The sequence below is a fragment of the Polypterus senegalus genome, chromosome 14 (genome assembly GCF_016835505.1).
Source record: "Polypterus senegalus isolate Bchr_013 chromosome 14, ASM1683550v1, whole genome shotgun sequence".
Classification (NCBI taxonomy): domain Eukaryota; kingdom Metazoa; phylum Chordata; class Cladistia; order Polypteriformes; family Polypteridae; genus Polypterus; species Polypterus senegalus.
In genome coordinates this window covers 98,136,548-98,153,568 of record NC_053167.1, presented here as the reverse complement: position 1 = coordinate 98,153,568, position 17,021 = coordinate 98,136,548, and the positions used below count along the sequence as shown (strand labels likewise).

Sequence of the window (17,021 nt, the reverse complement as noted above, 5' to 3'; positions counted from 1 at the left end):
CATAACTGAGGTTTATCTTCAAACATTCAATATCATACATTGGTCAAAAACACATTTTCATGCGACTTAAGTAGAGAACAGGGTTTCACGGTAAGCTTTTTGCCAAGCAGCACGGGTGCTTCCTGACTTGGTAAAAAAAAAAAGAAGAAGAATCCATTAAAATTTACAATCACAAATTTTTTAACATACTTTTTTCTTATAAAAATGGCATGAATTTAGCACACACTAGGGATGTCAAAAGTACTGAAATAATAAACGTCCAATTCGTCATTGTTCAAGTTGCAGCCCCGTTTCCATCCACTCGCCAAGTGTTAATAAAACAGGAATTTCAGCAGCATTGACTCTTTCATAAGCATGCTTTAATGACAAAGAAGGCAGCTAGTGTAATATCTGGAAATACTTCGGCTTTGTAGCAGATCGGGACAGAAAACTACAAGATGCAAGCAAACCTGCAACCAAGAATTACAAGCATATCAATACAAAAACTTTCAAGCGATATCTTATTTCTAAATTAAGGAAATATTAATAAGTATAAACCTTAAAACTGCTGTGTCTGAAGTAGGGATGTGATGTTTCTATTTTTCTACAGGTGAAAGTATTTTTGTAGCCAGTTAAATGCTTAATGCATCAAGACAAGGGACTTCACTTATCTTTACCTGTGTGTCACTTTTATGCTGGGTTGTCTATTTAAGGGCAATACTCTAATTCTATAGGGTTCTGTCACCCCCTTGATTTTAAACCCTCCCTGCAAACTCTGTTGCCTTACCGTGTTACTTTCTTTTATTTTATCATGTGCTATTTTAACATTATATTTCATTACATTTAGTATATAATGTAAGACTCTGTAACTTTTCAGGGCTCAACGCATAAACAGTGGCGATACTCCTCCGTGTGCTCATACACTTGTAGCTGTGCTTCAGAGCGTGTTGTATTTTGTATGTCAGGGCTCATCTGCTGCCCTATACAAGCAAACTTTGGTCTTACAGAAGGGCACATTGAAATACTACTCTTTCTTGCAAAAATTGTGAAGTTACAAAGACATTGTAGTTTATTTACACAAAAATGCAATGTGCACCATTTGCATTTATGCTGCAAAGCCTTTAAGTGGGTTAGTGGTCTATTTGTATGTTGCTTTTCTGAACAACTATTTACAAAAGACCACATTAATATTCTTTTTACTTAATCTTACGTGACTTGAACCTTTACTTACAATAATGTTCTTCTTCTTATTCTTAAAAAAGATTGTAATTCTTATTCAATTCACATTTAATGACATTTGTAAAATTTCATTATACTATCTCAGTAACAGTATTTGTTTTCATCAAAGTAAAAAAAAAATTTGACCAAATTTAAAACTGTTTACTTTTTATTGTTTACAGAGTTTTACTCTTACCTTTTACACCAGACTTCACTACTTCAAGTATCTGCATTTAAATAACTAAAACTTCTATCATTTGTATTCAGCAATGGTAATGTCAAGATTTTAATGCATACAGAATTGCAAATTATTTAAATAATCATTTTATTCAGTTATGTTATATTCTATATTAGATGCTGAAAATGGTACTGAATTTTAATACTTTTCTTAGTGTCATACTTAAGTTTGAAATTTTGGTATTGTGACAACACTACACTCATTAAGCACATATTTGCTTTTTTAACCATAAAACTTTATTAAGAATGAACTGTCCTCTACTGCACAAAACAAACATTGGTCAGCAGATGAACAACACTACTACTACTACTACTACTACAACAATCTACACTGTTCCTCTTTGTTGGAACTTTGTAACAGGCTACAATTAAGTCTATTTTCAAATATCTGATATGTTCTTTGTTATTGCACTGTACCTGTCAGGTCACTGCAGCATGAAGCATACTTGGGTGGGCTTCATTAGTTTTAGTCACAAACAAGTCTCTAAAAAAGAATCATAAGATTATAAGATCATAAGAGCAGCTGTGCATCATTACCCTATCTTGTAGAAAGAAGTGAGTACCCGTTCACAGATATCTGATTTACCTAATGTGCCCTACTAGCTGCACAGTACTGTTTGCAGAATATTAACTTTGTAACTTGGTTTAACCGAACCAGAAAATTCACTCATCCACTGAAATTGAGACGGTACATCTTTTGACTTCTGGGTGCTTCAGCTTTCACACCCCCATCATACCACAATGTCATTTTCTGAGCCTCTGCTGCTCTGTTCCACCCTGCTTCCGGTGCTCTCTACATCAACATTCTGAGGACACATTTCTCTCTTCTTTATCATAGAGGATGATTATGCTCAGTGTCTGACTCCAAAGTAAACAAGCATTTCTTTTAATGCTTGCCATTGTGGAACTAGTTACCTAGTTTGCCTGTCATGCTATTCTAATCTTACGTTGTGACATTTGCAGTCACATAAAACTTTGCACCTACCAAAACAGGACCATTCAATTTTTTTTTCCAATGCCATATTTTAATGTTAGGCAGTTTTCACATGGGGGGCTTCAAAACCCAAATTATTTTTTAAAAATGTGAACAGAAGGAGAAAATTCTTGTAAAATGTATGGAACCCTGTAGCAGAAATCAATGATTACCCAATACAGTTAAACACATTAACATACAACTGTAAAACATACTGTATGTTTTCAACACATGTATTTGTAGGAGTAGATTAAGTTACAATGTCAGGAGTCTGATAAGCTACAGCAAATCATAGGGGAGCACAAGCTGGTGCATACAGCTACTAGAAAACGCAGACCTTTATTGTTGTATTTTTTCCAGCTAAAAGTACCTAGGGCTCAAACAACATGAAATTCCCTAAACAAAATTTTGCTATTAAATAATCAGTAAAATGAAAAGAGTGGTGTTATCTATCCAAATATTCAAAAACCTGCCTATACAGGCAGCAGCTCACAATTAAATGCATTCCAACATTCACTCAATCAATCCAGGATGGTATACAGTATTTAAATCCAGTCCTGGGTCAAAGCTTGTTCAGAATGGAGTGTGTGCATAAACAGCTAGAGAGAGGAGAGTTAAGCATTTTGTTAAACCGTTTATTTTTTGCTTTGATGCAGAAGTGGATTCATGGTGTGGTATTACCAAGAAAAAAAAAAGCATGCAAGGTTAACACAAACCCAACTTCTATTATTTAAACTAGAATAATGGCCTCTGTGTGACTTGATTTCAATGCAAGCAAGATTAAATTGGTATTGGCTTAATTAATTTGTCGAATAAAACAATATTGACCTGCATCTTTTACTGATTGTTAACCTCACATTAAAAAAAACAAACAGTATCTAATATAAATATAGTGTAGCATTGTATCTTGTATAGATTGATTGCTTAATAATAGATTGCTTAATAAAGATAATTTGTTTTGAAAACTTAACAAAAGTGTTTCTTTATTTCCCTCACATATATTTCTTGAGTTACTTTTTACGTGTATGATCATGGCATCCTTGTGATTATTTTAGGAATGTATTCACTTACTTCAGGAAACAAAATGGCATGGGAACTATAATATAATGACCACAATTCCTGTGACTGTTGTTTCAGCTTTTTCAAGAAAAATATAAAGATTTTAAGATATGCACCATAACATACTGATATCCCATATAGTATATGCGTCTTCTAGTATCGTTTGAAACAGTACAGCCTCTGTGTAATCTGGGAAGCTGGTAAAAACAATTAAATGCAAAACAAAAAGTAAATGATACCACCTACAAAACACACACATGTACAACTACCAGGATAATTATTCAGTAGCCTGCCTCTTTTGTTTGTATTCCCTTCCATTGGTGGATGGGTGGCAGGTGCATTTTACATATTAAAGTACTGCATTTTCATCACATTGTTTTTGTTGTCGCCAGCTTGACATGTGTACTGCATTGTGCATGGTGTGAGTTAACAGCAGGTCTTCTAGGGTATTCTCAGTATGAGGTAGTTTAGTACCTAGCAAAAGTGGTCCAAGAAAAGACAAACAGGGAACAGGTGACAGGGTCATGGGTCCCCAAGGCTCACTGATGCATGTCAGGAGCAAAGGCTAGCCTGTTTGTTTCAATCACACCGAAGAGTTACTCTACGTAAAAATGTAATGTTGGCCATGACAGAGAGGTGTCAGAACACACAGTGCATCACAGCTTGCCAGGTATGGGGATGCAAAGCTGCAAACAAGTCAGACTGAGTACCCACACTGACCCCTTTCCACTGTCAAAAGCGCCTACAATGGTAATTTGAGTGTCAGAACTGGACCACTGAATGGAAGAAGGTTGCCAGGTCTGATAAATAATGTTTACTATTAGATCATGTGGATGGCCGGGTACATGTGTGTTGAAAGTCAGAGGACGTTTCCTTTTTTGCTGAGTATAGTTTCGGCTACCTTTGCAAATTACAAAATTTTCATGCCGATTAATGTATTCTGCATTTGGACCAGACGTGCTAAAAAAAAGTCTACCACATGACGTGTATGGGTCGGTTTGAATAAAACTATTACAAAAAATAGCAACTGCAATTATACTGTACAGGCTGAATGAAGATAACATCCGGCACTCAATAATATATAAACATCTGACGCCGTAAAGTACTGGTGATTCGGTGACACCATAAATAAAACACGCAAGAATGAGATCAAGTAATGTAGGTGAAGGGGGTGTGTCGGGGTTGGGCACAGGACCACAAGCCATTAGAGTCTTAGACCAACACAGCAGCACGTGTAAATGACTTTGCCTAGCTTCTCGTCACAAACGGAATTGGATACGATTGGCCGACTGCACAAAGGCTTACGTAAGCTTCACACTGAATCGGTACGCATTGCATCACAACTACACGATACGTCAACCTCCCCTTAACTTTGTATTCATATTTATATTAGTCAATAAAAATATGGTGTGGTGGTTAAAAAGCACTTTTCAGAAAAAAAATTACTCCTGTACAAATTAAAAAAAATAAATGGCAACATTTGTACAATAATTACAGAGTTCACATCCTTTGCCTATTACATTTCCTATGTGTATGTGTATGTATAGAGAGAGAGAGAGAGAGAGATCTAAGTATAGAGAGAGAGAGAGAGAGAGATCTAAGTTTTTTTAAACCTACCCCACTCGCCGTCTTGATCAATACAGGCATCACTAACTGCATTGGTACTCATGATTGATCCGGTGTTCATCAGTATTTCGAGATCCGACATTATGTTCTTCGACATTCTTTCTTCGATACATTGAGTTAAAGTTTAGAGTAAAGAACTGGCTCTGGCATACGTTTGTGTTAAACGCTTTCCTTCTTCCAATATCCTGCTCGTGTTGTTGAGTCCTTCTCTTCCGTGATATCCGGAACGGAGATAAAACACACGTCAAGTTTACAAGGAGTCAATGAACTACAGGAGGCGAGAGTGGACAAAAGGGTCTGATATTCGAAAGCGACTTTTTAACACGAAAGTGGATAGAGAGAGTGTGAGGTTGGGAGTGCAGGCTCACCACAAATTGCAATCGGGACGAAACATTAAAAAAGTCAGCTGATAATATTAATAGATCTATTTATATACACTAAATGTAGACTACATTCATTTATATAGAAGCGAAGTTCTGTGGTATTTATAGCTAGAAATCCACAAAGGGAGAAACTGAATAACGCATCTTAATATAGTCTTTTATTCCGGAGACTTCGACACCTATCAGTTGTCATCATCTGGGGAAAATGATTAGCCATACAGCAGTCAAAGGCAATCAAATTGGTAGGTGGGTATTAGAGGGGTGGAGTTAATGTTCAGGGCAAATACTAAGAGTGGCAGAGAGCTGGCTGAACTGTATGGAGGAATATTTCGGACAAAATGAAATAAATAAATAAATGCGTAAATAAATAAAAGTACTGTGAAATGTGAGCATAAATAAATAAATGTGTCATGAAATGAGAGCCTTAATAAATAAATATGTCATGAAATGAGAGCATAAATAAATAAATGTGTCACGAAATATGTTTTCGTTGCTTATTTATTTATTTCATTTTGTCCGTAACATTCCTGCAAACCGTCATGAAATACGGCGAAATAAAACTGTCACTTTCACTCGTCAAAGTTGAGAGGGTGGGCTCTAACACGCCCTCTAGTTACTGATTGGTGAATCGATAGCACAAAATTAATTAGAAAAATGCTTACTACTGCCGATGAAATGGATTCTGCCGAAGATATTACGTATTTCAGAGAGAGAATTGAAGATTTATCGGAAGAAATTACAATGTTGGCGGCCCTTTTAGAACTATTTGACCCTTGTTTTACGAGTATAAAGTCAGTTGCATATTCGCAGCTACTTTTTCAAACAACTGTACAGCTTTGATCAGTGGTAAAGTTGTTCAGTTCAAAATATTAGTTGGAGCTGCTTTGGGCATTCCATGTCAAAGTACCTAAACTAATACAGCCGTTGCAGCTTACCGTATATCAAACTGGCTCATTCGCCTTGTGATCGTCTTCTCCGATACACCATATAGATCTGCAATCTGTTGTACTTTTAAACCGCATAACAGAAGGTGTTCTATTGACTCAGCTGGAATGTCAAGGATGGACGTCCAGAGCAGGGTACTGCATCAGCTGAACTGGAGTGTAGTTGAGTCCGTTCCACCTGTTCTTCGATAATTTCAAAAACAGTTTCATCTATATCGGAGTCTAAAAGGGCGCCAACATTGTAATTTCTTCCGATAAATCTTCAATTCTCTCTCTGAAATACGTAATATCTTCGGCAGAATCCATTTCATCGGCAGTAGTAAGCATTTTCTAATTAATTCTTGTGCTATCGATTCACCAATCAGTAACTAGAGGGCGTGTTATAGCCCACCCTCTCAACTTTGACGAGTGAAGTGACAGTTTTATTTCAAGCCGTATTTCATGACGGTTTGCAGAATTTTACGGACAAATGAAATAAATAAATAAGCAACGAAAACATATTTCGTGACACATTTATTTATTTATGCTCTCATTTCATGACATATTTATTTATTTAGGCTCTCATTTCATGACACATTTATTTATTTATGCTCACATTTCACAGTACTTTTATTTATTTACGCATTTATTTATTTATTTCATTTTGTCCGAAATATTCCTCCATAGAACTGTGGCTATCAAACTGAAAACAGACTTTTGGACATGAACCCAGCATATACCGGCTTTAAAAGAAGAACATGTAAATCATAAAAAAAATACATTATGATTCTCCCTCCCCCTTTTGCTATATATTTCTTTGATTCCTGTATGTATAATCTTTTTCCTCTGAAGATAACACCTGATAGGTATGGAAAGCTCAGGAATAAAAGACTATTTTAAGATAAAGGATTCATTTTCTCCCTTTGTGGGTTTCTAGCTATAAATTCATTTATATATACAGAGGTAGATAATAAATCCCTCTATTATCTAATGATGCCTATATATGACAAGAGACTAAGTATTTTAAAACACTTGAAATACTATAGGCAGAATCATGGAATTGCTTCAGTTTACATCCCATCCACCCATAAAGCAAAGACAGTAAGTGTAACACCTAACAGTTCTTATGTTAATATTTATAAAAAGACTTATATTACTATAATTATTATGCTATAACCTCACATACTACTTGTGCTGTTTTTGGAGTGCCTTGCACAGACGGCATGAGCAAAAGACAAAAGCAGCGTTCCTTAAGTCCTACAAAATGTAGGTGGTAGTGTAAAAAGCACAATATGGTTTTGGAAGACTGCAGGAAGTACACACTAGTATTGTGGAAAGTCACCAGCCAGAGGTGGGTGGTCTTTAACATCTGGTACGAGTGGTAACACATTAAGGGGCATTTGCATCAATACAATTAATTATACAGAGTCTACCTCAGTGTTTTAGTCGAGTTTCATACATTGTAAAACCTTGGAGCTATTAACAGCAACATTGCCAGATGGCCAATAAAAACACGTCAACTGTGGAAGTGAATCTAGGAGGTGGTAATAATCACCATTTCATAGAAGACAACAAACTGATGTTGCCTAATACTTTAATTAAAGTCATACCTACCACTCTCACCAATTTAGTAACAGTAGTTGTTTTTACAAGGTGGGAAATATGTCACTTCAACATCATCCTGTTAATTTTTTTATAGTGCCCTTCATAAAATCGAGATAAGAATCGTTATTTATAAGTCCATTTTTTAAGTGCACAGCTATGGCAGTGTAAGCTGTAAAAACAGAAGCATGTAAAACATCAGAAAATGATTTGCATTATAGGAAGAAAGTTTGAAAGAAACTTTGAAAGATTGAAGACTCAGTCATCAATGAGATATTTTCTTTAAATTAATCATTAAGGAGGAGTGCCAGCAGCAGCAGTAAGGCTGGAACTAACCCAAGATGGCAAACGGTGTGACACACTCACATAAATGCCCACACTTTTTTTAAACAGGACCAATTTAGAGTTGTTAGTCAGTTTAAGTTGCATATTTTTGAGATAGGGAGTAAAACCAGAGTACCCAGAGAACACCCTTAAATGAAACCAGCATCAGACCCCAGAATTATGCCACTTCTAAACTGTATGGCAAAAACAGATAAGACAAAGGGACACACATTTCTGAACTTGGACCAGAAACATCCATGACAGTGACAGACAAGGCACAGTGAGTTACAGAATGTCTCCCTCTGAAACTTCAGTACAGAGAGCAAAGACTAGTCTGATGTTGAGAAACACTTCACTGGGTGGCAGTGTGGCACAGATTTCTTTTTAGCAATTAGCCTCTTTTATGTTGGGAGAAGAGTGATGAGTAATGTCTGGTCTGGAGAAGTCCTACAGAAAGTGTTCTCTTACAGACTACTTTTGAAAGTCATTACCTGGCATCATGGTCATTGACATGACAGCAGATCCCCATCTGGTTATTGTTCAGAACAAAATTTCTGCTCATCAATATGATCACAAGGATATCAGAGCTATTCTCAACATTTGTATTGGCCCCAAACAGGATTTTCAGAATGATACTGTACAGACCAAACTGCTATTACTACTTGAGAAACATCACAACATAAGCTGACCAGGCACACTGAACAGACATGCAGTGACCTCCCACAGAAAGGTATCTAGACCTTCACTGACTAAATGCCACATCATAATGGCATAATTTATAAAAAAAAAGGTACCTCAAATAAAGGAGCATTTGAATCAGTGGATGGAAAGATTCTCTCAACAGAATGGACGGCCAGCGGACTCCACTATCGTATCCCCAGGAAGGGGTTGGCGACTAATTGGCTGAGGTCTTCATGACTGTAGTTGTGTCTGACGTTGTCTTCAACTTTCTCTTTTACAATTTTAACCTCCTCCACCATCAACTGGCCACAGATCATCAATTAACTAACATATATTATTGCTTTCCATTTATGTTAATTAGTTTCTACTTTGTTTATGTAATAACACTGTATTTAGTAATTAGTATAACTGATATCAGTATTTTACGTGAGAATTTGTTCACAGCGCTCTGTGCCAGCATTCAGTGAATAGTGCTATACAAAAATAGGCTGCATTGTATTGTATTATATAATTAAGTCTGCTATTCAGCTAATGGTAAATATACTATTCACTGACTTTTTGTGCTAAAATGAAAACCTGCATGTATAATATTTTACAAGTTGTCTGCTACTGGGATGCATTGCGAACCTGTCATGGTGGAGGCTCCATGTTGCAGTTATTCTTAGACTAACGTTGTCAGAAGCCATGCTCTCCTATCATAGTCACTTACAACATTCAGTCTGAGAACTGATGGTTTGGATCTCTGCATTTTGCAAAAGATGTTGATCTCTTGGCCTGTGATCTCCAATGTACTGTACTTTAGAATAGTTCAAGACTGATTGTAATGCGGTCAGATGAGTATTTGTGCCTCTAAATCCGAGGTTATAATCTTCTAGTTTCAGTTTCTTCTTGTTGAGCATACTTTCACTTATGAGCTCAGTATGCTATTAAAAATTTGCAATAGAGTTTGAAAAAATGCAATATAAACACAATGTATAATTTTGAAACAAATACAGAAATATTATGCAATACACACTAAAACATATTTATTTACCTACATTGTGAAAAAAATTATTTTCCTGTTCCCCATCTTCTCTGTAATGGCAAATTTGACACTGAAAGAAAATCCAAGTAAACAAATAAATGTTTTTTTCAGGTGCTTCCTGACAATTGAGAGAAAAGCATTTATGTTCTTCTTGGTTAGTAATGCTTTCCAATCTTTGTGGGTCTTTCCATACTGATACAAAACACTTTCTTCTGACCTCTTCAGGAATTTCATTTGATTGATGCATTGTGGGCCAGCTGAATCTTCGTTCTTTCAGCTTGACTCTAATGCTAAGTGTCAAAGTAAATTTAGCAGGGCTGGTTGTAATTAAGCCTATTTTGTTCAATCTGCGGACTTTAATTCTTTAATTGGTCTTATTTAATTAGCGATAAATTACTTTTTCATACATTGTCACTGGATAATTTTGATCTTTAAATAAATAGAATAAGTTTTAAAAAAATGTGTTATTTGTTCACTTATCTAATACTCACCTTTGGCTGAATACCTGAAAACATTCAGTATTCAAAATATGCAATATATAAGGAAACCAGAAAGGATGTACATACATTTTAAGTCTAAATTCCATCTGTATTATGTCTTACACATTCTAAAAATATAATTATGTATTCAAACAACAAAACGTTCATTTGAACAGAAGACAACCAAAAATATAGTAAGTCCAAAATATGTGACAATGAATCCACTCCAAGGACCAAGTGCCACCTCAGGTAGCTAGAAGTAAAAGAAAATTATTTTGTTTTGCTATTATTAAGTGTTTTCTATTATTTTAATTAAAAAGCAATATAAGAAAACAATATCAACCTCAGAGGTAGCTCTAACAAGAATATTCTAAGCTAAATCAATGAGTCTCTATCCTTGATTTAAATGCTGAAACTGATGGGACGTCACTAATATCATTCCAGACAATAGCTAAAGGGAGTCCTATACTAGTTATGCTTGTTCGGTCCCACAAAACAGTGGCTTGGGGAGATCAGTTGCCTCAACAGAAGGAACTCAGTTATTTTAGGGTCTTATTCATGAGTGAAACATAAACGTGATGGCGACATTGAATAGGGAATTGCTAAACTGAGGTGACATTGTACCAGATTGAGGCACTGAAGGAGGGGCTCAGTTCTCAGATATCTCCATTCTCACCTGTGACCAGAACAATGAAATTATGAGTACAAGTGTCAGAAGTGACAAGCTGCTAAAATAAGACTCCTATACAAGCTTGGTGGGCTTACTCTGCATGACGGGATGACAGAATGCAATGAGGTGGTATGAGAGGACCTTGGAGTAGACTTGATACTTTTTTCAATTACATAGATACAGTTAAAGTCATACTATGTATCAATATGTCAGAAATTATTGAACAGGATAAATTGCTGAAGTAGTAGGAACACTGTTGTCACTTCATGAAAACTTAACAACGTCTAATGGACAGAAAACATAATTAAGTTGAGATTTTTTAAAGTATAATTCTGTATGACTGGAGATTGGTAATATACTGAGAAATATAATACCAGTATAATGCTAATAAATTCCCATGCACAACCATAGCATGGCACCCTACTTAGCAAGTTCAAATTAATAAGCTAGTTATTTTGCTCAGGGCTGCAGAGAGCCTGTCCCACCTACAATCAGTACAAAGAAAGGAACGCTACTGATGAGAATGTTGCATGTTAGTGCCTTAGATGATGAACTTTCAAACTTAGTCTTCCTGATTTAATTTGTACATATCTCTATTATAAAAAAAAAATCTTGGAAGGCTTGGAAGGAGATGAGACGTGATTTTCTCAGAGGCACTTTAACGTCTCACGAGACAAGGCAGTGAGACAAAAGTACAGCTGCTGTACAGGCTTTTAAATGTTCAAAGCGCTGCACGACATGCAGATCACGCAGCACAGCAGCAGCAATCCAGCAGCTGATTGAGCAAAGAGGAGGTAAAAAACAACGCATTTGTTTCCCATTGTATCACGATTTAAGAGGGGGTTTTCGGAAGAGCGACCGCATCTCCTTAGCGCTCCCCTCCTCACAACGCGAGCGGAAGAGGCATGAAGTGGCTGGCACGTAGTGCTCCCCGGGAGGGGGCAAAGCTCCCTAGTCTAAATTAATATAATTTCCTGGAACGGTTCACACAAAATCATCTTACCCTGAGAAATATCCATACTTAAGAGAAATATCCAATTTTCATTTACAACCTCAACTTGGAAAAAGTTGGGACAGTATGTAAAGTGATTTCAAAAATCACTTTAACTTGTAATCCATCACCAATGGTATAAAGACAAGATATTTAATGTTTAGTCTGGTCAACTTAATTTTTTTTTGGAAATGTTCATCCATCTTGCCATTAAGGACCTACAACACATTCCAAAAAAAAGTTGAGACATGGTAATTTAGGACCAATAATAAGTTTAAAAAATGAATGATGTGAATGGAAACAGATGATGTTCAGCAGGTGATTGTAATCATGCTTTGGTATAAAAGTTACATCCTGGAAAGGCCTAGACCTTTAGGAACAAAGATGGGCAGAGGAGCACCAATATTTCTACAAACGTGTCAGCAAAATCATTCCAACTTTTAAAATCAATGTTTCTCAAAGACAGGTCAGAAAGGATATGGGTATTTCACCCTCAGAAGTACATAATGTAATTAAAATATTCAAAGAATCCAGATAAATTTCAGTGCATCCTCGCATAGTACTGCATCAAGAACCATCATTCAATCAGTAAGTGATCTAACCACATGGGCTCAGGAATAGTTTGGCAAACCTTTATCAGGTAACAAAAATGGCACTTACAACTGTGGTGTGCAAAAAGGAAGCTGTATGTTAAAAGAGTCCAGAAGCGCTTTGACTTCTCTCTGCTCTAAGGCAACTGGGAAGGACAATCACACAGGGGAAACATGTATTGTGGCTGGACGAATGAATATTTCAGGTCTTTTTTGCAAAAAGTGCATGTTGTGTCCTCGGACCAAAGAAGAAAAGGACAGTTTGGACAGTTGCCAGCTGGAAGTCCAAAAGTCAGCATCTGTGGTAGTATGGAGTTTTGTCAATGCCTTGGGCAAGGGTGCACTTCTGTGAAAGTACAATTAATGCCGGAAAGTACATACAGGTTTTAGAGCAATATATGCTTCAGTCAAGACAACATGTCTTCTATGGACAGCCATACACATTTCATCGAAAGACAATGCAAAAATACATTTTGCACATACAGTATAACAAAGGCATGGCTGCATAAAAAGAGGGTGCAGGTGTTCCACTGACCTGCCCACAGTCCTGACCTAACGTTGATTGAGAATGTGTGGTGCATTTTGAAATGCAAATACAACAATGAAGACCCCTTACTTTAAGACTTGTTTGCAAGAAGAATGGGACAAATACAAATGATTGGTCACCCCCAAATCTGTTTCTTTGATTATTAAGGGAGAGAGGTTTCTTAAGACTTTACATGTAATTTAGCTTCTTCTATCTGATTATTAACCAGAAAACTCTTATTAGTGCTTTATGAAACACAATCAGCTTTCACCTGAAGTGATGCTTTGAACTGCAGTATTGTATTAGTGTACATATTGACCAGGATATAATCTTTCCATCCTTTATTCATCCATTTTCTTGCCTTCTTGACAAATTCAGAGTAGCAGTAAGCTGGACACACAGGATGTATTCACTTGCATATAAAATACTGAGTATGTGCAAAGCATTATCCATCCAGCTGAATCCAAACACAGGGGTCTACTTGAGCCAATCCCAGCCAACATAGGGCACAAGGCAGGAACCTATCCTGGGCAGGTGCCAACCCACCGCAGATCACACACAAACACCAAGCTAGGGCCAATTTAGAATCGCCAATCCACCTAACTTGCATGTCTTTGGACTGTGGGAGGAAACCCACGCAGACACGGGGAGAACATGCAAACTCCACGCAGGGAGGACCCGTGAATCGAACCTGGATTTCCTTACTGCGAGGCAGCAGCGCTACCACTGCGCCACCGTGCCGCCCCGCAAAGCATTATTACATACAAAATCACTGCAAACAAACTATACTACACGGTGGCGTAGGAAAACGGGACATTTTGGAACTAGGTGTTGGCGACCCTGGGGCGTCGGCAGTTGTTTGTGACCAATGCAACCTCGTTTAGAACCCCTTGTCATTAGTTATAAAGGAGCACTGGAGTGGTGCGCAACGAACGTTCGGGGTAAAAGCCTTTTTATAATAATGGTGATAGTTAAGGTGACCAGAATTTTTGGTCCAATCCGGGGACATGGGGGCTAGGGGAGCGTAGACTTAGTCTACTAGACTACATGCAAAGCGAAAGCTTATCACGTGATTTCTCGCCAAAGTCAGATGCGGTAAAGCATAACCGCCGTCAAAACACCGCGCATGCGCGCCGAGTTCAAATTATCCTGGTGATGAGATACATTCAAAAAAGTGAACTGAAACCGGGGACGAAATCTTAAATCGTGGACAAAACGAGGATATGTTTCTGAGTGGGACAGTTGTTCGAAAACGGGGACTGTCCCCGGAAAACGGGGACGGATGGTCACCTTATGATAGTGTGACTGCTGCGCAAAGGGAATTTTGGCGTCATTACCAGTTAGGACGTCACGATCGTGCCCCGTCTGCTCATGCGATTACAACATGGGTGCGTAATTTCGAAGAAACAGGTTCAACCATAAAGAAGAAGTTCCGAGATGGAGCCACTTCGCATACTGCCCAACAATCGATGGCAGCAATTTGACGATTTTTCGGAAGGCGCGTCATTTCACGCAACGGTGACATTCCATGGCCTCCGAGATCCCCAGATCTCACAGTTTGTGATTTTTTTGATGTGGGGACATCTTCAAAGCCAAGTGTACCGCACATGTCCTACACTACAACCATTGTTGAACTAAAAAGGAGGACGGAAGAGGAAATAATTGGCATTCCTCTTGACGCTTTACATCGAGCAATGCAGAATTTCCACAACAGGCTGTCAGAATGTGTACTGAGAAATGGACAACACTTTTATGATGGTTTCTACAAAACATAAAATGAATATTGATTACCATCATTAATTGCATATCCTGTACAATACATTTTATCATTAAATGCGTTTTGTAATACGTTTATTCGTGCACTTAACGTCAATTGAAAATTTCCTGTTTACCTGCGCCACCCTGTATATTATAAAGCCTTAAGTAGTAATGATATACTTTTTTAATGGAGAAAAATAAATAAAATCATGAGATGATAAAGACAAATTAAACTTAATAAAGGATACAACTACTTCATGAGGGAATGTCAATGACTAGTAACTATGTCTAATTGAGCCACTTGTCCAATGTTGGGGGCACCGACTACAGAACAGAATGAAGAGAAATCAATAATAGCATGTAAGACGGGGAAGAAAGATTTCTACTACAGTACTTCTATGGTCAAGGAGGTTACAGTGAAAATTATTTGATGAGCAATATATTGTTTTATGTATTTAAGATCAGTTACTAAAAATAAACAATAATTTTACACATAATCTTTCAATTCCATATATCACTTACATTACATTACTGTCCAGTGCCGTAGCTAGAGTTCGTGCCGCTCGGGGCGGGGCTTCAATTTGCCGCCATCCAACATATTTGCATATGTTAACCTATTTAATTAGAAAATTAAAATAATGTATAGAGAAAAATTAAGATACATTTTAATAATTCTTTGCATTTATATAGCGCTTTTCTCACTACTCAAAGCGCTCAGCAATTGCTGATTAAGGGTCTTGCTCAAGGGCCCAACAGAGCAGAGCCCCTTAGTATTTACGGGATTCAACCTAGCAACCTTCTGATTCCCAGTGCAAATCGCTAGCCTCAGAGCCACCACTCCGCCTCTCAGTTTGTATAGATTTATTCATATATATATATATAGAGAAACAGCAATATTTTTTCACATATAATTATTTATAAGCATCAACTAGACAAGAATATAGTATAGACGCACTAATAAGCCGTGTGCAAATTATTAGTTTAATATAATTACGCGGCGAAAACCAGAACCAGCGTTGTGTACAAGTGATAGGTGGGGATGTTTTCTGTGCAGAGCAGGAACGCATTTGGATTGATAACAAAATGAAATTATAAATTGAAAATTAGTTGTTTATCTTTCTAGAAATTATTATCGGTGTGATGTTTATGTTTATTTTTGTTATTGCCTCATAAATTTCAACTGCTGTATCTGATGTCACAGAAGGACAGTCTGAAAATTATTTTTGAAGCATTTATGGGTAAAAATTCTGAAAATTTTACTTTTTTCATTCATGACTGATATTTTTCCGAACCCTGCTGCTTACACACGAATTGTAATGAGCCTTGTGGCCAATAACGGCGCCCTCAAAATGTGCCGCCCGGGGCGGACCGCCCCTGCGCCCCTCCCCCCCAAGCTACGCTACTGTTACTGTCAACATTGAAAAAAAACAAAACACAAAACTGATTTCTGATCTCAAAAAAAGTGTTTAAATGTTTAAAAAAAAAACCTTAATTTTACTTGGTGTTTTGCTGTGGAGAAGGGCCCAAAAAAACCACTTTAACCTGTAAGGATCTGTTTACATTGCTGGACAAGATAACTCTGTAATTATCAAAATTATTAGCCTAGATTTACATGTACACCCCACAGCGACGGGCGCTGAGCAGGCTCCTGTCAATCATGGAGAATCCACTGCCTCCACTGAACTGTACCATCTCCAGAGAGAGGAGCCGCTTCAGCGACAGATTGCTGTCACTGTCCTCTCCACTGACAGACTGAGGAGATCGTTCCTCCCCACACTATCGACTCTTCAATTCCACCAGGGGTTAAACGTTAACACTACACAAGATTATAGTCTGTTATACCTGCCTCACACTCTCCACCTTGCATTTTGAACTTGCACTGCATCTTTATCACTCTTTAATTAATATTGTTTTTATCAGTATGCTGCTGCATGTGTGAATTTCCCTTGTAATTAATAAAGTATCTTTCCATCTATCT

General features: G+C 37.3%; 1 protein-coding gene across 3 annotated transcripts in view; it reads right to left on the bottom strand.

Annotated features, from left to right (window-relative positions):
- The window catches only part of atf6 (activating transcription factor 6), a 188,881-nt gene extending 183,543 nt beyond the window's left edge, over positions 1–5,338 (bottom strand). For 2 of the 3 annotated variants that reach the window (XM_039734830.1, XM_039734831.1), the window contains exon 1: positions 5,084–5,337. In XM_039734830.1, coding sequence (XP_039590764.1) covers positions 5,084–5,189 — 106 coding nt within the window. In that variant the 5' untranslated portion in view covers positions 5,190–5,337. Of the gene's footprint in view, positions 1–5,083 lie in introns of all 3 variants that reach the window. The other variant, XM_039734832.1, reaches the window with a different exon arrangement.
- Between the last annotated feature and the right edge of the window lie 11,683 nt (positions 5,339–17,021).